Genomic DNA, 23,744 nt, shown 5'->3' on the forward strand with positions numbered 1-23,744 from the left:
TATTTCTGTTCAAATTTTGTTTCAGAAATGATTGGTAAGAAATCCAATTCTAGCTGGGATTTTTTTTTTTTTTTAGATAACCATCTTTATTTCAGTCCTACATCTTACCCAGTATTATATCCCTTGGTTTTATTTCTTTGTGTGTGAGGGCTTCAATAATTATTACTACCAAATAAATTTTAATAGGTTGGCTTTGGATTGAAAATACTTAGTGAATGTCTCTCCCAAACCTTCTCAAGTTTATTAAATAATACATGCATCATCATCAGTCAGTGTTGTGGAGATAAATATATCTCACAAGAGATCCTATCACTGGTGATTGAGAACTAATGATCTATCTCTCAGAAACTAATGACATATTTCTCATAAATCAGCCTGAGGTATCTTGAGCCTGACATTCTTCTGCTAGAATTTTTGTCAGCAACTCTCCATTGTACCAACAAAATGGAGCAGATGTCTCTGCACATGTACCACCTCCCATCTCCAGTCATGATTCCTGTTCCTGTTTGTCCATTCTAATCTGCCCACATTTCTTCCTGCCCTCAGGCAGTTCCTTTAGTCTCTGCCTATCAACATCAGGCAACTATCCTAACTCTTCTTCCAAACCCCCACTTCACTGCTCCCCCCCATTCCCCAACCCTACAGCCATGGAAGCCGCATAGTATTCATGGTCAGTGCTTGTCGGGCTGGGCTGGCTTCACAGGTGGCAGACAGAGGACCAGGGACTTATGGCTGAGCTGGGAAGCAGTATCTCGTTTATTAATCAGATACATCGCCTTTTATGCATCTCTTCACCGGAAGTGGCAAGGGTGGAAAGGAAATGACTAGGAGGGGGCGGAGCAAAAAAAAAGTGGGCGAACAGAACATAGAAAGCTTTCATCTAACCAGTGGGGATTAAACCAATACCCTGCAGGCAGGGTGGGACCCAGGTAAAACAGTGATTATGTAAATAGACCACGTGTAAGTAATACAAGCCAACCTAATGTGATGATCAAAACAGAAGGTCTTGTAAGCAGAATTTAGAAGCATACCAACAAGTGCTGCTCATTTAATAGCCACACAACACCGTACCAAGACAATTTCCTGTGACTTCTCAGACCATCAATTCTCAGTACAACTTCAGAGTACCCAGTGTGAATGTGTAAAGCAGGGAGTGACACTACAGAGGTATACGGTGAGTCTGCCTGTCCATTTATCCAACACTTACTACACTGACCTTTTTTGGTCTTCTAAACTTCATATGTCGTTATCTTTTTAATAGGGTAGTTGCTACATATACTTCACTTTTATTTAAGTACAGTTTTGCATAAAATATAGTTATTAACACAATATTTAACTTATTTAATCCTCACCTAACTTCCTGCAGTCATTTTCATTTGGCTGAAATCAAAGTATGGGCAGCCCTGTCTTTCTTTTGGAGATTCAAGGGCAGGATTTGATTCCTTCCTTCTTCCAACTACTAGGAGGCACCTGTTTCCTAGGCTCATGCATCTTCTTCCACCTTCAGAGCACTTCATTCCAGCCTCCATCCATCCTCTCTCTCAGTCACTCTGATTCTTGGGCCTCCCTTTTGTGGGACTGTGACTATATCTAACCCATCTGGGCAGTCCAAATAATCCCCCATCTCAAGATACTTAATAACATCTGCATAAGTCCCTTCTACCATGTATGATAACATATTCACTGATTCCAGAGGTCAGGACAGAGCTATATTAAGTTATTTAGCCCACTATTCAGTTATGTTGTATGCTAGTCTTAATGCAAGGTACTTGAAACTCAAAATATGCCTATCATTCCCTTTAGTATCTACAAGTGTTATATGCATCATTGGTCTTTCTTTACTCTATTTTATTATGCAAAGTAAATTTAAGAGGACCAGGTGATGGCAGGACTGGTAGAGCACACATGTTACAATGCACAAGGATCCAGGGTCAAGACTGCAGTTCTCATCTGCAGAGGGAAAGCTTCATTAGTGATGAAGTGGGTCTACACATGTCTCTCTTTCCGTCTCTACATCCTCCTTACTCTTGATTTCTCTTTGCCTCTAGTCAGTAATTAAATAAGACATTTAAAAATAATTTTTAAATGGAGGTGGTGCACCTGGTTAAGCACACACATTACAGTGCACAGGACCCAGGTTCAAGCCCCTGGTCCCCACCTGCAGGGGGAGAGCTTCACGAGTGGTGAAGCAGAACTGCAGGTGCCTCTCTCTGTCTCTCTCCCTCTCTTTCTCCCCCTTCCCTTCTCAGTCAGTTTCTGTCCCTATCTAATAAATAAATATTAAAACATTTTAAAAGTAATAATTTTAAAAGTGATTTTGAGAGACAAAAAAGAAGCACTAGAAGGGTTAAAATGAGATGAATTAGAGTCCACTCTGAAGCATAATTTATAGTTCTTTCTATTGCATATGTTTTATATTCAGGATTGTGGGTACACAACTTTACACACATATTGCACACATCTGTGCAGAGACTGAAGCGATCACCACAGACCCGTATTCCCCCTTGCTTAAAGCTATGCTTATGTGACCACTTTCTTATAAACCTATAAACCTTCCTTTTTAATCAGGGTTACAATTCAAAATGCCTTGAGTTTAGCTATGTAAAAAGGTATATGAGAGAAGAGTCTTTATTTGGTAATATTAAGAGGGAAAAGAGAGTTTTAATGATAACTATAAATGCTTGGGAATTAAGTTTTTCATTTTCTAGGTTTAAGCATACAGAAAAGAATAATTTTGGTCTGGATTAGAGGGCTGAATTCTGGCAGAAAGAATCATTTTAGTCATCAGTTGTGTTATAATCCAATGAATAAAGTACAAATCCTCATAAATTGGTGACCACACTTATTTTAAAGAATTGTATCCCAGGAAAAAAATTCATTAGGATGTGTATCTCAGTTTTAGTACTGTATTTCATAAGGAAGTGAACACTTGATCCTACCTTTAGAAGCAATAATAAATATAAGCAAGTAGAGATCAAACTTCACATGTATAGTTTTTGTTTTCTATTATTAGTAGGAAGCTCTTTGGAGGAATTTCTTTGAATTTTAGTGAATACAGAACCCAAGTTTCACACAGTAATAGGAATATTAAACCCAGAGATGTATTGTATACCGCTTGTATTTCCATGAAAGCTTATTTGATATTAGATGGGCAAGGTAACTAATCCACAAAGTGCTTGTAGTAGAAATCCTGTTCTTTTTCAATTTTGTTTTTACATTATGGGAGAAGTTAATGGGTTACATTACAGTTGTTGACATTACAGTTTCTCATCTCTCCATGATATGTGTCTGCAAAACACTTTCACCCCATTCATACCAGTCCTTTTACACAATCATGTTCCAGGGCATCCAATGTTCCCCTCCCTTGTACCTCCCCAGAGTTCCCTTCCTTAGTGCAATACACCAAATCCAGACCAACTTTTACTTTGTGTTTTCCCTTTTTGTTCCTGTTTCTTAATTTCACCTGAGAGTGAAATAATCCTGTATTCATCCTTCTCATTTTGGCTTATCTCACTTCACATGATTCCTTCAAGCTCCATACAAGATGAGGCAAAGGAGATGACTTCATCATTTTTAACAGCTGAATGTGTGTGTGTGTGTGTGTGTGTGTGTGTATACACATCACAACTTTCTTGTTTTTTTGTTTTTTAAAATTTATATAATTTTTATTTATAAAATGGAAATAGTGACAAGACCATAGGATAAGAAGGGTACAATTCCACACAATTCCCACCATCAGAATTATAATGAACCCACCTTTTCTAACCCATCTTGGATGGGGCTAGAAGGAATTATGTTAAGTGAGATAAGTCAGAAAGACAAAGATGAGTATGGGATGATCCCACTCATAAACAGAAATTGAGAAAGAAGAACAGAAAGGGAAATTCAAAGCAGAATCTGACTGAGTTTGGAGTATGGCACCAAAGTAAAAATCTCTGGGTGGAGGATGAGGATAGATATTCAGTTTCACTGGGACTGGTGGGGTGGGGGGAAGGAAGAGAACAAAGAATTTTGGTGGTAGGAATGGTGTTGATGTACACTCTTATTAACTTATAGTCTCACAAATCACCAATTAATATGAGAGAGGGAAAATGGGTTGAATGTCTCTAACTTTTTAGTGCATAGACCATATCTCTGAGTGTATGTTTCTTCAATCTAAGCACTCAAGACTGTAAATTGATAATCAGATTGAATTTTAACAGTGGCCTTAAATTGTTAATACATTTCTAATAATGACTTCTTTGAAATATTAAATCTCCTAAAAGCCTAGAACAGAAGCAACTGGTGGTATTACTTTATAAGATATAGCTATATATAAATAACATTAAAGGACATATTATGGTGAGGTCTTCTATGATACATCACAACTTTCTTAGGTATATATCTGTCATAGGGCATCTGGGTTTGTTTCCAAGTGAATTTCTAGTCATCAGTCTCTGAGACCTAATTTAATTTTGCTCAGTTTTGACCACTGTTGTCTCTCAGTACTGTCTCTAATTGTCTTTTGCTCTTCTGAACTTCATATGTCCTAGTTAGCTCAAAATCCATGGATCTGATATCAGTCCCAGTAACATAGCTACCCATCACCTTCTCCAGCAGTCCTAGGATTCCTTCCTTTAGTCTGTAGTGTGGGTGATGCCACTAACTAGCATGCTCTCCAGCAAGAAACTGGAGCCATTCAGCTTCATTTCTGTTCACACCCAAATCCTGTTGATTTCCCCTCCCATATCTCCCCAGGCTCCACTGCTGTCATCCTTTCTTGTATTATTATTATTATTATTATTTAAGAAAGGAGACATTAACAAAATCATAGGATGGGGGGGATACAATTCCACATAATTCCCACCACCCAATCTCCATATCCCATCCCCTCCCCTGATAGCTTTCCCATTCTCTATCCCTCTGGGAGTATGGACCCAGGGTCGTTGTGGGTTGCAGAAGGTGGAAGGTCTGCCTTCTGTAATTGCTTCCCCGCTGAACATGGGCGTTGACTGGTCGATCCATACTCCCAGTCTGCCTCTCTCTTTCCCTAGTAGGGTGGGTCTCTGGGGAAGCAGAGCTCCAGGACACATTGGTGGGGTCTTCAGTCCAGGGAAGCCTGGCCGGCATCCTGATGGCATCTCGAACCTGGTGGGTGAAAAGAGAGTTAACCTACAAAGCCAAACAAATTGTTGAAGAATAATGGACCCAAAGGTTGAAATAGTGGAGATGAAGTGTTGTGGGCTTGCCTTTCTTCCAGTCTCACAACTGGCCAAACAATTACAAGCTTCCTTTAACTTGGTTTCCCTGTATTGGTTCACCTATTAGCTGGTGTCTTCAAGCCTGGTAGTGATGCTTCTTTACCTCTGTCACATCTTTAAATTAGTCACCTGTACTGAGAACCTCCAAATAGGATGAAGGTATATAGCATTTTTAGTTTTCTCTCTCTCTCTCTCTCTCAGAACCTCCAAATAGGATGAAGGTATATAGCATTTTTAGCCCTCTCTCTCTCTCTCTCCCTCTCCCTCTCCCTCTCCCTCTCCCTCTCCCTCTCCCTCTCCCTCTCCCTCTCCCTCTCCCTCTCCCTCTCCCTTTCTCCCTCTCCCTCTCCCTCTCCCTCTCCCTCTTCCTCTTCCTCTCCCTCTCCCTCTCCTTCTCCCTCTCCCTCTCTCCCTCTCCCTCTCTTCCTCTCTCTCTCCCTCTCTTCCTCTCTCTCTCCCTCTCTCTCCCTCTCTCTCCTTCTCTCTCGCTCTCTCCCTTTCTCTCTAAGAAACCCTTTCTCCATGTCATACCTATTACTACCTCACAGAGCAGTAGTGTGTGGAACCCTTGTTCTTTACTTCCTGAACCATTTTCTACAAATTGAAAAATGATGTCACCCACTTTAAAAATTCTTTATGATGCTCAATATTGCCTTAAGACTGTGGGGGCTGGGTGGCAGTGCACCTGGTTGAGCGCACATGTTATAATGCCCAAGGACCCAGCTTCAAATGCCCAGTCCCCACCTGCAGGGGGGTAGCTTTGCAAGTGGTAAAGCAGTGCTGCAGATGTCTTTTTGTGTCTCTTCATTTATCTCTTCTTTTGTTTTCTGATGGTCTTTATCCAATCAATAAATAAAGATAGTAAATTTTTTTTTAAAAAAAAAGACTGTATATAACTTGCATGTTCTGTGTTTCCAACCTGGCACCATATGCTGTAGTGCTCTGGTTCTCTCTTTTTTTCTTTCATATTAAAGAAATGAATCATTTTTTAAATGACGTATATATTATATTTAAAACACTTCACTATCCATCCTTTATGTGATTTCTTGATCTCATTTCCCAAATTCTGCTCCCCTTAAACTCTATGCTTTACTGTGTCAGGACTCCTGAAAGTTGTTTGAACATGTCATAGTCCTTCAGTTCCCTTCTATGCATATGTAAGTTAACTCTTTCAGCACTTTTGATTTCATTGGTCAACCCCTTATATGTCATCGTCTGTAGAGAAGTTTCCTAATTTTTCTACAGAAGTCTAATTGTGCTCTCCTCTGTATTCCTCTCTACTTCCTTGTTTGTAAAACAAACCATATTTCATAGTGATTTCTTCTCCCTGACTGGATTGCAAATACTTGAAACTTACTATCCACTTTATTTATTTTAGATATTATTATTATTATTTATTTTAGATAGAGACAGAGAAATTGAGAGGGTAGACAGAGATAGAGAGAGATAGAGAAAGAGAGAGAGTGGAGGAGAGGAGAGTGGAGGAGAGGAGAGGAGAGGAGGGTAGGGAGGGGAGGGGAGGGGAGGAGAGGAGAGAGGAGAGGAGAGGAGAGGAGAGGAGAGGGAAGGAGAGGAGAGGAGAGGAGAGGAGAGGAGAGGAGAGGAGAGGAGAGGAAAGGAAAGGAAAGGAAAGGAAAGGAAAGGAAAGGAAAGGAAAGGAAAGGAAAGGAAAGGAAAGGAAAGGAGAGGAAAGGAAAGGAAAGGAAAGGAGAGGAAAGGAGAGGAAAGGAGAGGGAAGGAGAGGGAAAGGAGAGGAAAGGAGAGGAAAGGAGAGGAAAAGAGAGGAAAAGAGAGGAGGAGGACCTGCCACACTGTTTCATGACTCATAACAGTTCCCTGATGCAGGTGGGGACTGGGGCTTTAACCTGGGTCCTTGCTAGCTGTAATGTGTGTGCTCAACCAGGTGTGCCACCACATGGCCCCATACTGCCCATGTTTTATTCATCTTAAATCTTCAGCACCAAATATAGCACCTGGCTCTTAACAAATACTCAATAAATGATAAAATAATGAGTTAAAGCCTGTAAGCCAAGCACAGTGTTAAAACTAAAAAGTTGACCTTAAAGCATAAACGTTGCTTCATATTAGACTGGGTAACATGAATTGAGTTACCCAGGAGGTCAAGTCCTAATTAGACTACCACGATGAAACCAAGTGTCAATACAGACAGAGTTATGCACTGACTATGGGAGGATTTTATTTTATATAGAAACAACTTTCTACTGTTTTTCTTATTGTTTATTCTGTACATTTCATACAAAAATAAATGAATATATGACCATACTTATATCATAAAACAAGTATGTTATGCTCAAATAAGCAATAAAACTATTTTTCAAATTAAATTTTATTATCTTTATTAATTAGATAGAATCAGCCAGAAATCAAGAAGTAAGGGAAAGACAGAGAGGGAGAGAGAAAGAGAGACACCTGCATCACTGCTTCACCACTTGCAAAGCTTTCCCTATGCAGGTGGGGACCAGAAGTTTAAACCCAAGTCCTTGCACATTTTAACATATATGTTCAACAAGGTGAGCCACCCCTGGCCCATAAAAGTTTTTTTATTATTCATTCTATTTATTGTAAATACTTAAAATAATACCCCTTCCCAGAAATCTACTTTGTCATACTGCAATATTATTCTAAGGGATGATTCATAGAGACAAACATCTTTCATTTAGTTTTATTGAATTTCTCTGGCTGTCCCTTTTCAAAACTTGTCTTCTTTGCATTATGTCTCTCATCTCAGAACTGTCAGTCTCACCAGGTATTCTCAGCATGTCTTCAAAGCCATTACAGGCTTTGATGCCTCAGTAACTTTGAAATTTTATCTTCTCCAAGTTTTTGTAAATTTCTAAAAACATCTTTTCATCAACATAAATACACCTGGGAAGCTTTCTGAGCAAAGGAAAGAGCAGTATGTAAGAACACAATCCTGACATTATTAACTCAGCTAGACGGTCATCTGCCATTTCTGGAGGCTCAGAGCTCTCAGCAAAAGACATGCTACATCTGGCTGGAACCCACTGCTGGCTCACTGAGAAGCAGCTTCTGGCTAATGATGAAACAGCCTGATAAAAGGTGGATGTTCAGCCCATCAGCTGATATTTGTTTTACATCTTTTACCATCTGGGTTTTTGGCTCTTTCATCCATCCGATCAACAATTCCACAAACTTTTATGAAGCACTTGATTTTTTTTTCCCAGATGCTACACTAGGCACTGGGGAATAGAAAGAGGAATACACTCTCTTTACTCAAAAGACACTTAATCCTGCATGTGTTCAGAGAAGAGGAGGAAAGTAGCAAGCACATAAATGACTAGGCTTGTAGAAGGAGTAGCCTTCCAGCTCAAGGTGGATGGGAAGTGACTTATGCACCTTGTGGTTGAGGGACTAGAGGAGTCATTAGTGAAGATCTGAGCTGGGTTTACAGGGGGTGTCTTGGAAGTTTCTAAAAGGATGAAGAGAGGATGGGCATTCCTCATAGTATGAACAGCATGGTCAAGTCACCTGAGCCAAGAAAGCTTCTGTGTCTAAGGAAGGTCAAATTTTCTTTTGTTGTTAAAGCACTGGCTCAAAGCAGATTGACAAAGTATTTGGCTAGAATATTCTATGCAGGTTAGAGTGTAAGAACCCATAAGGACTTTATTAAGAGCCTATAGTTTACCTGCTTGGTATTGAACAGTTCCTAAAAAAACTGCTTGTATAAATAAAAATAGCAAGGTAGTTTTTTTTTAACTTTATATATAACTGTTGAGTTATCATGTTGTCTCGGACTTCTGTACAGTATTGTAGGTAATGATCTGAGTGTCTGTCCCTTAAATTTGCAAACTGGTGACCCAGCTGTGCTATTTTAAATAAGTGATCTCATCTATAGCACAACTTAATGATACCTCCATTCATGAAGTGTGATCAATTATGCCTCATATATTTCCTCAATTTGACAGCAAGAGAAAATTATAATGGATTTTTCCCCCTTACTGCCACATTCACTAAGGAGCTCTAATGAGCAACTTGAATCTGAAAGCTGGTCTTATTCAACTACTTCTGTATGTTTGGAACATTTACTTGAGTTGAATGGAAACCCATGTGCCTTAGAACATGTTTAGAAAAAGGAAACCATCAAGCAATAAAGACATCTGTACTCTTCCACATCTGCCATAACTTATAAAGTATCTTAAAATACCTGTCACCAGGTGACAGACGCATTAAAAGCATCTTCTTTATGCCTGACAATCTCAGTAGGACCCAGGAGGAATTTGATTGTGAATTGTAATCAAAGGATTAAAAGAAGAGTGTTTGTCATTTTGAGGTTGGGAGGTAATGATTTTGTAGACCAACCATTACTTCTTTAGAAAAGTGCAGTGCGTTTTCATTGCAGCACACATAGTTATCTTCACATAAGCATGAAACATCAGCTAAAATAAGAACCACTTTACCATTCAGTTCAGTTCTTAACCACTGAAAAATCAGGGGAGGGCATGGGATATGGAGTTCTAGTGGTAGGAATTGTGTGGAATTGTATCCCTCTTATCCTATGGTCTTGTCAGTGTTTCCATTTTATAAACAAGAACTTGTTTTAAAAAGTCATAAAAATCAAAAAATCATTAATTAAAAAATAAGTGAGGGTTGGCAGATAATAGTTATGCAAAATACTTTGGGGGGGGATGAGCAGAAGCGCAGCCAGTTAAGCACACGTGGCGCAAGGTGCAAGGACCCGCGTAAGGATCCCAGTTAGAGCCTCCCAGCTACCCACCTGCAGGGGTGTTGCTTCACAAGCAGTGAAGCAGGTCTGCAGGTATCCATCTTTCCTCCTCCCCTCTCGATTTCTCTTTGTCCTATCCAACAACAATGACAGAAATAACAACAACAACAATAAACAACAAGGGCAACAAAAGGGAAAAAATGGTCGCCAGAAGCAGTGGATTTGCAGTGCAGGCACCGAGCCCCAGACATAACCTTGGAGGCAAAAGAAAAAAAAACTTTCATGCCTGAGGCTCTAAAATTCTAGGTTCAATCTCCAGGATAACCCAGAGCTGAGCAGTGCTCTGACATCTCTCTCTTCTTTTACTCTCTTTACCTCTCATTAAAAAAGAATACCTATATTAAAAAATAAATGAGAGGACATAAAAAGTAAGCTACAGATAAATTCATCAAATACTAATGTCTCTCACTAAAAAGTAAAAAATTAGAAAATTACTATCATACAAGAGGGAAGTTTTGAGTGCAATTCTCAAACACTAATGTAAGCAACAAGGAGCAAAACCTGTCACTTTACAGAGCTAAGAGACTAATGGATGATAATTTCTGGAAGGAAGGAGACTATTTAGAACAGATATTTAAAAAATAAACTTTAAGTTAAAAAGAGACTATTTTTAGTTACTTTTGCAGGGTATAAATTGAATTGAAGCTGGATGGTTAGACTTAGCTACATGAAGATGCAACAGTCATCCAGATAAAGAAAAGAGTATACTAGTTTTTTTTTTCCTGAGCCTGAAATCTCATATGTAGGTGGATAAGTGGATCTTAATTATTGTCTGAGGAGATGATGTCATGGCTGGCAGAAGGACCAGAAAGCTGGATCAGGGAAGAGAGTAGCTCCCAAATATGGGAAAGATGTATAAATATTGCTGATTGTAAACCCCATCGATTTGATGTGATCTGGGGCCCATATTCAGCTTAGGAGCCTATGTGACCTCTGCATCCCTGTAGATCTGAGCTCACATTCTGTGGTCATAAGTAGGAACGTTCCAAACTGCTCCAATATCTAGTATAGCCACAGGTCTTTTGGAATATAACTAAAATATGCCTACTAGCTATCTACAAAACAGAGACCCCCCCCCCCAACTCTTCATTTGCACTATTCCAGCCTTTAAGTCCATGATTGGTCAACAATTTGTTTGACTTTGTATGTTAACTCTCTTTTCACCCACCAGGTTCCAGATGCTAGCAGGATGCCAACCAGACTTCCCTGGACAGACAACCCCACCAGTGTGTCCTGGAGCTATGCTTCCCCAGAGCCCTTCCCTAGTAGGGAAAGAGAAAGACAGGCTAGGAGTATAGATCAACCTATCAATGCCCATGTTCAGCGGGAAAGCAACTACAGAAGCCAGACCTTCCACCTTCTGCATCCCACAGTGACCTTGGGGATGGACAATGGGTCCATACTCCCAGAGGGTTAAAGAATAGGAAAGCTGTCAGGGGAGGGGATGGGATACAGAGTTCTGGTGATGGGAATTGTGTGAAGTTGTACCCCTCTTATCCTATGGCTTAGTCTATGTTTCCTTTTTATACATAAAAATTTTTTTTAAAAAAGAAAAAAGTAAAAGCTCTATGGGAAATAACTAACAAGTGTGGCCTATTTGAGGATTAACAAGGAGAGACAGAGAGAGAGCGAGAGCGAGAGAGAGAGAGAGGATCAGTGTGACTGGAATATTCAAGAAAAGAGTAACAGTAGATGACAGGAGATTGCAGAGACATGTAAGACTTTTTCCCCTTCACTGTTAGAATCTAGAACAATGCTGCATCTCTAATTGGTATTTAATAACTTTGTGTTGAATGAATGAAGTTGGAAGGATTTGAGTTAGACAGCCTTGAACTTCCAGCCAAGAAGGAACCAGCCCATGTAGGGCGCTATGTGGCAGAGTTAAAGCAGTGTGGATTTTGTTCTAATCACAAACAAAAGCCTTTGGAAGGTTGAAGTATGAGAATCATCTCATCTGATTTATTCTAAATTTGATTTGTCAGCAAAATTTGTTTCAAACATTTGATTTCAGTAATATGTTATTAAGTAAATTGTCTGTCTATATTTGTATGTATTTCCCCATTTTATTCTATGGTCCTCCTGCTTTCTCTTCCTTTCTAAGTCACACCTATACTTACTACTTCCAAATGTCCTTTATTTTCCTCTTCTCTCTCTGGGTCTTGATGGAATTGAGTTCAAAGCCCTCTGGTAATTTTCTTTCTTTCTTTCTTTTTTCTTTTTGTAGTGACTAAATGAATACCTGGCAGATCACTGAGTTAGATGTAATCAAGGAAAATACCCTACCCCAGAGCAACAGCACCTGAGAATGTGTGTTCTAGTTGGATTTTAGAATTGGTGTAGAACAGTAGTTGCTATGAACCTTCTGCCCCAACTTCCCTAATACTCTTATTTTTTCCAGACAGGAACTTTAAAAAGTATTTATTTATTTATTTATTTGATAAAGGAAGACAGAGACAGAGAAAGGACCAAAGCATCATTCTGGCACATACAATGCTGGGGATTAAACTCAGGGCCTCATGCCCATGCGTCCAAATGTCCAAATGGTTCATCCACTGTGCCATATAATGGGATCCTTAATATTATTTTGATCAAAGTTGTTAAGCCAGCCCAAAAAATGAGGATTATTTGTCATATTTATATAATGTAGGCATATTTTAATTAATATGTGTATGCAAATTAAAATCAAGTAATAATACTAAGGATCTTGGAACCAAAAGCAGTGTATTCCTCTTTCTTCTCTTTTCTCTACAGTAGGCATACTACCTGGAGTCGGTTACTTTAAGATTTTTAAAATATTCTTGTGGTAGTTCTTAAAAAATGTGCCTATATTGTAATTTTCATTTATCAATTAGGTAGTCTATTCACTTCCTGATTGATAGTTGAGTGTTTGCTTCCCTAGCCTTCCCATTATGACATCAAATTTTATGCCTAATTAATTTAATAGATATTAATTATAGAAATAAAGCTGTCAAAGACTTCACTGTTAAGAAAAGTAGTACTCTATTTCCTCTCTTACTCAAACTTCAATTTTTCTTCTAGCTAGGAGTCAGCAAAATTAGGTCAAATCCTAATAGTCATCTTTTCCTATCATTTTTCCCTCGCCGAGAATATGGACCAAAGTTCTTTGTGTGGTGCAGAAGATGGGAATCCTGCCTTCTGTAATTGCTTATCCACTGGACATGGGCATTGGCAGGTCTATCCATAGCCCCAGTTTGTTTCTGTCTTTCCCTAGTGGGGTAGGGCTCTGGAGAGATGAGATTCTGGTACATATTGGTGATGTCGTCTGCCCAGAGAAATCAGGATGGAATCATGATATCATCTATATTTTGGTGTCAGAAAGATGATAAGATCTAAAACAAGACAAAATGATTAATAAACAGAAAGCAAAAAGTAGTGATAAAGCAGAGGAGAATAGGGATCTTAGGTGGAAAGAAGCATGGAAGTCTCTTTTAGGTGTGTTCCTAGGTGCCCATGACTTTCATATTTTTTTTAATTTTTTTTTTATTTTTTATTTAAGGAAGGATTAACAAAACCATAGGGTAGGAGGGGTACAATTCCACACAATTCCCACCATCCAATCTTCATATCCCACTCCCTCCCCTGATAGCTTTCCCACTCTCTGTCCCTCTGGGAGGATGGACCCAGGGTCATTGTGGGATGCAGAAGGTAGAAGGTCTGGCTTCTGTAATTGCTTCCCCGCTGAACATGGGCGTTGACTGGTTGGTCCATACTCCCAGTCTGCCTCTCTCTTTCCCTAGTAGGGTGGGTCTCTGGGGAAGCAGAGCTCCAGGACACATTGGTGGGGTCTTCAGTCTAGGGAAGCCTGGCCGACATCCTGATGGCATCTGGAACCTGGTGACTGAAAAGAGAGTTAACATACGAAGCCAAACAAATTGTTGAGCAATCATGGACCCAAAACTTGGAATAGTGGAGAGGAAGTGTTAGGGGGTACTCGCTGCAAACTCTAGTGTACTTCTACTTTCAGGTATATATTTTGCAGTAGTTTACGGATACGTGTGAACATATGCTCTCTCTCACAGAAACTTGTGTATATCTAGGTTTTGGGACTTTGTTAGAAAGTGAACCACCTGAGATGGAATTAGAGTATACTATGAAAGGAAAGGTCTCACCAGAGTAATGAAGCTGAAGTGTTGTCATTCCACACGTGAAGTCTCTGGACACAGTCTGAAGTGAAGCATGTTGAGGTGGCAATCGTTGTGTTGGTTAGGTTGTGATCGGCAGATGCAATATTATTTGATATGGATTGGGAGAGGCATACGGGAAAGTGGGCCCTATCCAAGGGTTCCAGGACTGGGGGAAGTAGAGGCTCTATAGTGGAGATGTGAGGTTCCTGCTGTCTTAGGGTTTAAAAAGACAATGGATAGTTAATGTTATCATCACATTATTTGGTAATTGGGTTAACTTTGAAAAGTCCTTTTGTTATGGTTTGCTGTACAGTACCCAGTATCTTGTATATAGCTATGCTATTGGTTGCTTCTGATCTACTTGGTCTAGGCTTTTGAGAGAGTCTGCATATCAATTACACAGCCTATATATTGAAAAGATTCAGTTTGTGTTTTGAAAATCTTTGAGACATACAATTAATTTCCCCCTCTCGTATTAATTAACTAGTGATTTATATGACTACATTTTACTAGGAGTGTACATAAACACCATTCCCACCACCAAAAGACTGTGACCCATCCCTCCCACCCACTCCCACCCCCCACTGTCCCAGGAAGTTGCATGTCTACCCCTCACCACAGGGTTTTTACTTTGATGCCCTACTTACAATTTGGTCAGGTCCTGCTTTTAGTTTCCCTTTCAGATCTTCTTACTCAACTTCTGTTGATGAGTGGGATCATCCCATACTCATCTTTATCTTTCTGACTTAGCTCACTTAACATAATTCCTTCTAGCTCTGTCCAAGATGGGTCAGAGAAGGTGGGTTCATTGTTCTTGATAGCTGCATAGTATTCCATTGTGTATATATACCACAACTTTCTCAGCCACTCATCTGTTGTTGGGCACCTGAGCTGCTTCCAGGTTTTAGCTATTATGAATTGTGCTGCTATGAACATAGGAGTACACACCTCTTTTTGGTTGGTTGTTGACTTTCATATTTTTTGCATGTTTGATAGCTAACATGGAGATGAACGAAATATTGTTTGGGAAGATGGTGTCAGAGTTGAGAACAGGGCTAGAAAATTGGGTTAGGGCAGAGAATAGGGCTAGAAAATTGGGTTAGGGAAGAGAGTAGCTCCCAAACTTGAAGAAAATATATAAATACAATTAACTGTTTACCGTATCAGTCTGACCCAGGGACCATATATATTCCTATTTAACACAGGAGCCTGTGTGACCTGTGAGTCATTGTTGGTCTCAGCTTGCAGTCCATGATCACAGCTAGGAACATTCTGGGCTACACTCATTTCAGTACCAGTTTTCCTTGAGTGGCAGAGTAGGATAACCCAGCCTCTCTTCGTAGAGTGTGGTAGTCCCTACCATTGCTACTTTATAGTGAGGACAAGTTCCTGAAGTGCCCCATGAGAGGGTTTATGGTGATGTTCTTAATGGAAGTGACCAGCTATGATGGAGAAGGGGATATATCAAACGTCTAGGCCCATCATATCTGTGTAGAAATCCAAGGATTTCCCACTAGGGCTTCAGATGATGGGATTCACCAAAAAAGCCATTTTTAAGTAAGCCAGTCTCTTGCCCCTTTTGTAGTACCTTCATCTGTTGAGCTTGGACTTTCTCCCAGTTCTTAAAGTGTTGAGTGTCATTCGTTATATCCAAACCAGTAATAGGTTTACCTTCTTTGGGCCTTTCTACTAGATCACTAAACTTATTTTGTTTAAGTCTAATTAGAGAATTTATGATGCCTTCTTTAGACTCTTCTACTAGCATCTCAGGCTTATTAGGTCTAAGTCTAATTACAGAAGGCTATTAACCACTTTTACTTTAAGTTATATAATTACCGCTTGCTTATGGATACACGTACACCTGTACCCACAGCCCTATCCTGTATCTAGTATCTGTAACTTTGTTAGATAATGTGCAGGGTAGGGGTAGATAGCATAATGGTTATGCAAAGAGACTCTCATGCCTGAGGCTCCAAAGTCCCAGGCTCAATTCCCCATACCACCATGAGCCAGAGCTGAGGAGTGCTCCATATATATATATATATATATATATATATATATATATATATATATATATGGATGGGTGCTGATGCACCTGGTTGAACACCCATGTTATAATGTGCAAGGACCCCAGTTTGAATCCCTAGTCCCTATCTGCAGGGGGAAAGCTCTTGGTGAGTGGTGAAGCAGTGTTGCAGGTGTCACTCTGTCTCTCTCTCTCCTCCCCCTCAACTTATTCCCTCTCTATTTCTGGCTATCTATATCCAATAAATAAATAAAATTAATTAAAAATGTTAAAGAAAAGATAATGTGCCATCTGAAATGAAACTAAGTAGTCCCATGTGTTAGGAAAGATTTTGTCAGGGCCAGTCCTTACCCTGTGTGACCTTAAGAAGAAACCCCCTTCCTCAGTTTCTTTACCTGTAAAGTGGGAATAAGACCTGGTTTCTGTTGGTAGTTTTGTCTTTATCTTAGTGTTCTTTTCATCCAGCAAGCATAGGAAGTTGAATCCAGTCATTAGAAAACACATTTTCCAGGCCAGAGAGTGAGACACCTGGTTAAGCACACACATTACAGTACACAAGTACCTGGTCCCCATCTAAGAGGGAAAGCTTCCTGAGTGGTGAAGCAGGGCTAAAGATGTCTCTCTTTCCTTGTCTACGTCCTCCTCCCTTCTCAATTCCTGTCTATCTCTGCTCAATAATAAATAAATAAAATATAATAAAGGAAAAAAAAAGAAAATACATTTTCCTCAATGGGACTCACTATGATTACTTTCATTTCATTTTTTTTTTCAAATTTGAAATGCACTTAAAGACAGTTTAGCACTGACTTGTGTGGCTTGAAAAACTCAAGGAAAGTTTGAAGAAATTGAGTTTGTCTAACTTCACTATCCAACCTTAAGTCTAGTATGCCTCCAATACCATAATGCAGGTAGTTACATCAGAGAAAGGGCTGCCTTTTGGGAAGATTCATTATTCCAGAATGCCACTGATGGCTCACTCTTATTCACTCTGGAAGCAGCAGATTATTTTCACCTAATCGTAAACATGCTTAACACTCCATTTCACTAACATTTTAAACCAGCTGTCTTGAGTGGCTGCAAATCACAGTTTAGAAGCAGAATTCTTTAAAAGCTCTTGAAATTCCTAGATGTTCTAGTTAAATACTGAAAATGAAGAGTGCAGAGTGGAGATCTGGAGAGCGTGTTTGGAGGTTCTAGCAGGGTAGCGCAGCTACTCTTATACCCTCGACCAAAGACGGGTCCATCTCTATTCGGGGAAGGCCGTCCTCTTCGACCGAGTGTGCAGCTTCAGGAAGGATGTACATGGAGCGGTGAGGGAGGAAGGGGACACCCACCTAGCCAGCCAGATCAGCTGAATCAACCCTGGCGATCAATGAGGTGACAGATGTCGCAACCAGATCACCCTCACATCCAGAGTGGAGATCTTGATACAATATTCATTTCAAGGAAAAGAACCAACATCCCTTGGGCTGGTTCTGAACTTTTCATTGTTTTTTTTTTTCTTTTTCTTTCTTCTCTGTTTATTAAACCAACGCCATCAAACTCACCACTCTTTATTGGCAGTCACATATATCACATTCCTTCATGATCACGGTATCTCCCCTGCCAGATAAGTATATATATCACTTTCTATCTTGGGCTGACCTTCTGTTCCTCTGCAGTGTTCCAGAACCTGTGGAGGGGGCATCCAGAGACGTGAGGTTCTATGCAAACAGCGCATGGCTGATGGCAGCTTCCTGGAGCTTCCGGAGACCTTCTGTTCGGCCTCAAAGCTGGCCTCCCAGCAAGTCTGCAAGAAAGATGACTGTCCTAGTGAGTGGCTCCTCTCTGACTGGACAGAGGTATGCATGGTCCTCAGAAGAAGATGTTAAGGGAAAAATTAAAAAGTACCCTCCCCCCCAAATATATGCATTCTCCTAACATTGTAGATCAGTATTTTCATAGCCCCTTAACCTAAAGCTTGTAACTAGCTTTTAATTATGCTGCAGGCACATGAGTTAAGCAACCAAGACTTACTCAACAATCAAAAGCATGTAGTTGTAAATATTCCTCGTGGAACAGAACCAAGCTGCATCTGTGCCTAGGAGGCCCTGGATTTTTCTCAGAACACTGGGTTATTCACCTTCTATCTCCATACCCCTCCCCTGCTTGACCTCCCTGCACCTCCCACTCCCAGATGTTTCTAGTCTCTACTCAGGAAGAGCAAAGTCTCTCCAGCTCTTCTTTTCCAAGTACTGGACAATAAGCAACATGATTTATTAGGAAAATAAGGCCAAGGAAATCCTGCCCCCTTTACTGTCAGTTTCCTGGCTCCCAAACTTCAACAACTTCCCAGCAAGAGAATTTGATTTCCCCTGCTGCCTCCCATCTGGGGGATGATACATCAGCATTCCCCATTCCTGACTTTACCTTCTAAGTTAGGGATATACCTCCAACTAGCCTTCTTATCTAAATAATTCTGATTCTAACACTGGCATAAGCACTTCCTATGACTTTGAATTGCCTACATCTCCCCCAAATTCATAAGCTTATATCTTCCATAAAGAAGACCCAAACCCCTAAATGATTACCTCACAAACCAATTTAGCCAAGAACAGAATCAGCAGGTCTGAAGTGACATGTCAACACCTGATTCAAGACTCCCCCTTTTTGCATATAAGCATTTGAATTGGCCTTCCTAATCCCATTGCTTTTGTCTGATATTCAGTTCTCAGAGTGGAGCTGTTGCTGCAGGTTGAACTAAAACACAGAGACTCTTGCTTCCATGGAAGGGAAAGACACCACCTCTTTCAACATTGGTTCTTATATTTTTTTTACCTCATATATTATTTATTTCCTTATTTTCCCTTTTGTTGCCTTTGTTGTTTCATTGTTGTTATAGTTATTGTTGTTGGTATTGATGTCATTGTTGGATAGGACAGAGATAAATGGAGAAAGGAGGAGAGACAGAGGGGGGAGAGAAAGATAGACACCTGCAGACCTGTTTCACCGCCTGTGAAGTGACCTCCCCTGCAGGTGGGGAGCCGGGGGCTCGAACCAGGATCCTTACAACAGTCCTTGCACTTCACGCCATGTGCGCTTGACTTACAGCACTACCACCCAACTCCCTCCTCATATATATTTTTTAACACATATAGAATTCCCTCAGTTGGTACCTTCTAAGAGAATAACAATTGGGAGTGAGCCTACATCACTACACATTTTGTAATTTGGAGGTAAAATAACTGCTATCAGCATCCTAACACATATGTCTCACAATTGGGAACGATTATCTTTACTTATTTTTCTTTCTTTTTTTATTTAAGAAAGGATAAATTAACAAAACCATAGAGTAGGAGGGGTACAACTCCACACAATTCCCACCACCCAATCTCCATATCCCACCCCCTCCCCTGATAGCTTTCCCATTCTCTATCCCTCTGGGAGCATGGACCCAGGGTCATTGTGGGTTGTAGAAGGTGGAAGGTCTGGCTTCTGTAATTGCTTCCCCGCTGAACATGGGCATTGACTGGTTGGTCCATACTCCCAGTCTGCCTCTCTCTTTCCCTAGTAGGGTGGGTCTCTGGGGAAGCAGAGCTCCAGGACACATTGGTGGGATCTTCAGTCCAGGGAAGCCTGGCCGGCATCCTGATGGCATCTGGAACCTGGTGACTGAAAAGAGAGTTAACATACAAAGCCAAACAAATTGTTGAGCAATCATGGACCCAAAACTTGGAATAGTGGAGAGGAAGTGTTAGGGGGATACTCACTGCAAACTCTAGTGTGCTTCTGCTTTCAGGTATATATTTTGCAGTAGTTTATGGATACGTGTGAACATATGCTCTCTCTCACAGAAACTGGTGTATATCTAGGTTTTGGGACTTTGTTAGAAAGTGAACCACCTGAGATGGAATTATGAAAGGAAAGGTCTCTCCTGAGTAATGAAGCTGAAGTGTTGTCATTCCACACGTGAAGTCTCTGGACACAGTTTGAGCTGAAGCATGTTGAGTTGGCAATCATTGTGTTGATTAGGTTGCGATCAGCAGATGCAATATCATTTTATATGGATTGGGAGAGGCATACGGGAAAGTGGGCCCTGTCCAAGGGTTCCAGGACTGGGGGAAGTAGAGGCTCTATAGTAGAGATGTGAGATTCCTGCTGTCTTAGGGTTCAAAAAGACAATGGATAGTTAATGTTATCATCACATTATTTGGTAATTGGGTTAACTTTGAAAAGTCCTTTTGTTATGGTTTGCTGTACAGTACCCAGTATCTTGTATATAGCTGTGTATCTTTACTTATTTTAGAAGAAAAAAATCTCATAAGGATAAATGATTGTGGGGAAAGAGCTTGTGTGTATTTGTGTGTGCATACATGAGCATGATAGTGACAGTTTTCCCATAAGATACTGATATGGCATATGTAAAAATGATAGCAACAAAAATAATGCAGGAGAAAGCACTGATATATTCTTCAAGTAAGTAGTTCCAATTAGACATCTTCTCCCAAGGGGATATTGTAAAATGTGCTGCTCTCCTGAGTCTATCAGTGATAGTCTGCAAGGACTGGGATGCTGAGGAAGGAACTTAGATGTAGTTTTTTCTAAGTAGAGACATTATTTATTTTTTTATTTCTTTATTGGGGATTAATGGTTTACAGCTGACAATAAAATACAATAGTTTGTACATGTTCAACATTTCCACATAAGAGTACAACCTCCACTAGGTCCTCCTCTGCCATCATGTTCCCAGAACTGAACCCTCCTCCGCTCCCCAGAGTCTTTTACTTTGGTGCAGCACACCAGAATTTAGACATATTTATTGTAATCGTCACCTCTTGTTTCTCAAAAAGTTCTTTTCAGTTTGCAGACTTAAAGTAGCTATGTTTGTTATTGAGCAGTAAAGAAAGACTAATGAATTGATGTCCCATGGGTTCCATTGGGTAAACCAAAACTTTTGAACAGTATCATATGCAATTAAGAATTCAGACTGAAGATATAGGTTCTAAGTTCTACTCTACTACTTGCTGACAATATAACTTTGTAGTAGTTAGCTTTCTAGGGCTTATTTTGTTTATCTGAAAAATGGAGATAATCATGTTCACTTATTTCTTTTAATTTTTTATTTATAAAACGGAAACATGAACTAAACCATAGGATAAGAGGGGTACAACTTCACACAATTCCCACCTATCCCTTCTGTATCCTATCCCCTCCCCTGATAGCTTTCCTATTCTTTTTTTTAAGTTTTTTTTAAAATATTTATTTATTTATTTTCCCTTTTGTTGCCCTTGTTGTTTAACATTGTTGTGGTAATTGATGTCATTGTTGTTGGATAGGACAGAGAGAAATGGAGAGAGGAGGGGAAGACAGAGAGAGGGGGAGAGAAAGATAGACACCTGCAGACCTGCTTCACCGCCTGTGAAGCGACTCCCCTGCAGGTGGGGAGCCGGGGGCTCGAACCAGGATCCTTAAGTCGGTTCTTGCGCTTTGCTCCACGTAGCTTTCCTATTCTTTATCCCTCTGGGAGTATGGACCCAAGGTCATTGTGAGATGCAGAAGGTGGAAGGTCTGGCTTCTGTAGTTGCTTCCCCGCTGAACATGGGCATTGACAGGTCGATCCATACTCCCAGCCTGTTTCTCTGTTTCCATACTGGGGAAGGGCTCTGGGGAAGCAGAGCTCCAGGACATATTGGTGGGGTTGTCTGTTCAGGGAAGTCTGGTTGGCATCCTGTTAGCATCTGGAACCTGGTGGTTGAAAAGAGAATTAACATACAAAGCCAAACAAATTGACCAGTCATGGACTTAAAGGCTGGAATAGTGCAGATGAAGAGTTGGGGGGTCCTCCATTTTGTAGATAGCTAGTAGGCATATTCTAGTTATATTCCAAAGGGCCTGTGGCTATACTAGTTTTTTTTTTTTTTCTTGTTTCCCGAGCCTAAAATCTGATATACAGGTGGATCCAAGTTATTGTCTGGGGTGATGATTTCATAGCTGGAAAAAGTACCAGAAAGTTCTATCAGGGAAGATAATAGCTCCCTAATGTGGGAAAGGGGTATAAATATTGTTGACTGTAAACTCCATATTCAGCTTAGGAGTCTATGTAACCTCCGCATCCCTCTAGATCTGAGCTGACATTCTGTGGTCAATCATGTTCACTTATATGGCCATTGAGAGGCATAAGTTAAATGTTCCACATAAAACTCTTTATTTATTTATTTATTTATTTCCCATTTGTTGCCCTTGTTGTTTGATTGTTGTTGTAGTTATTGTTGTTGTTGTTGATGTCGTCATTGTTGGATAGGACAGAAAGAAATGGAGAGAGGAGGGGAAGACAGAGAGGGGAAGAAAAAGATAGACACCTGCAGACGTGCTTCACCGCCTGTGAAGCGACTCCCCTGTAGGTAGGGTGCTGGGAGTTCGAACTAGGATCCTTCTGCTGGTCCTTGCGCTTTGCACAACCTGCACTTAACCCGCTGCACTACCACCCAACTCCCCCATATAAAATTCTTTGTGCCTAATGAAAGTTAACCCTTATTATAACTCTTTCAGCTCTGTTTATTGTTAGGAAAAAGGGAGGAAATAAAGACCACTTACTTTAACTTACTGGACCCTAGGTCATGACCTAAATCTCCCCTAGGCTTCCCGGTCTTTTTAGGATGAGGAAGTTGTGTTTAGGGAATGAGGAATAGTTAGCCTTTATCCAAAGACTGCTGTTAGATTCAGAGTTATCAAAGTTGATGGATGGAAATCGAGAACATTGGGGAAGAGCTAGAATAGTGAGCGAGAGTCACTGACTTACTGGGATTAAACTCAAGCTTGTACCATATGAAAGTGCTCCAGGGGATGTTCCCAGAGACCTCATGTTGGCCCTGTAATCTCTCCAGCCATCTCTTTGCTTTCTGGCTGAGAGGAGAAATGCATTCCACACCCCCTACAGAACTCCCTTGGAGAAAGGAAGACCTGGATGATCTATGGGGCTTTTTATCCTTAACTTTCTGGGCTCAGTCTCTTGGTTGCTGCATGGAATTCCTCAGAGGCAGAATTAAGCCAGTTTTAGATACTTCGGATAAAATTACTTTCAGGTTCTACCCTGAGAGTAAAGACTTTGCAGAAAGTCTTCTTTCTTTTAAAAAGGAACCTGTCTGTCTTCTAAAAGAGATTATTCTTAAACCATATTTTTATGGAATTTTTTTCTTCCCCACCAAAATTAATCAGGGTAATCAATTTTAGAGTAAAAAAAGGATCTGGTTCTTTAAAAAAAAAAATAATAAGGCCACCATAAATTGATAGAAAAACTTTTAAAGGTTTAGGTCACAGAATTCTTTTCTCAGATGAAATATCACTGCGAAGTCAAACATTTAAGTCAGATAACAATCAGTATTGGTTTGGTTGAAGTGTGGATAGGAATCCCAAATAGCCAATGATTGGTTCTCCAAGCCAGCTGAGAAACCCCTGAATCTGTTCCCCAGAATAATTGGAGAACATGGTTTGAGAATCCCTACTCTGGCTTAATGTCCCCATTTTAGGGATATGTGACTTGAGCCTAGGAAAGAAGTAGATTTGACCTGATTCATAAACGCGTGTGTGTG

General features: G+C 40.3%; 1 protein-coding gene across 4 annotated transcripts in view; it reads left to right on the forward strand.

Moving 5' to 3' along the window:
- Positions 1 to 23,744, forward strand: part of ADAMTSL1 (ADAMTS like 1) — a 1,221,418-nt gene that overhangs the window by 1,043,217 nt on the left and 154,457 nt on the right. For all 4 annotated transcript variants that reach the window (XM_060199610.1, XM_060199611.1, XM_007535759.3 and 1 more), the window contains one exon: positions 17,838 to 18,017. In XM_060199610.1, the coding sequence (XP_060055593.1) occupies positions 17,838 to 18,017 (180 nt within the window). The remainder of the gene's footprint in view (positions 1 to 17,837; positions 18,018 to 23,744) is intronic.

This window comes from Erinaceus europaeus, chromosome 10 (genome assembly GCF_950295315.1).
Source record: "Erinaceus europaeus chromosome 10, mEriEur2.1, whole genome shotgun sequence".
NCBI lineage: Eukaryota > Metazoa > Chordata > Mammalia > Eulipotyphla > Erinaceidae > Erinaceus > Erinaceus europaeus.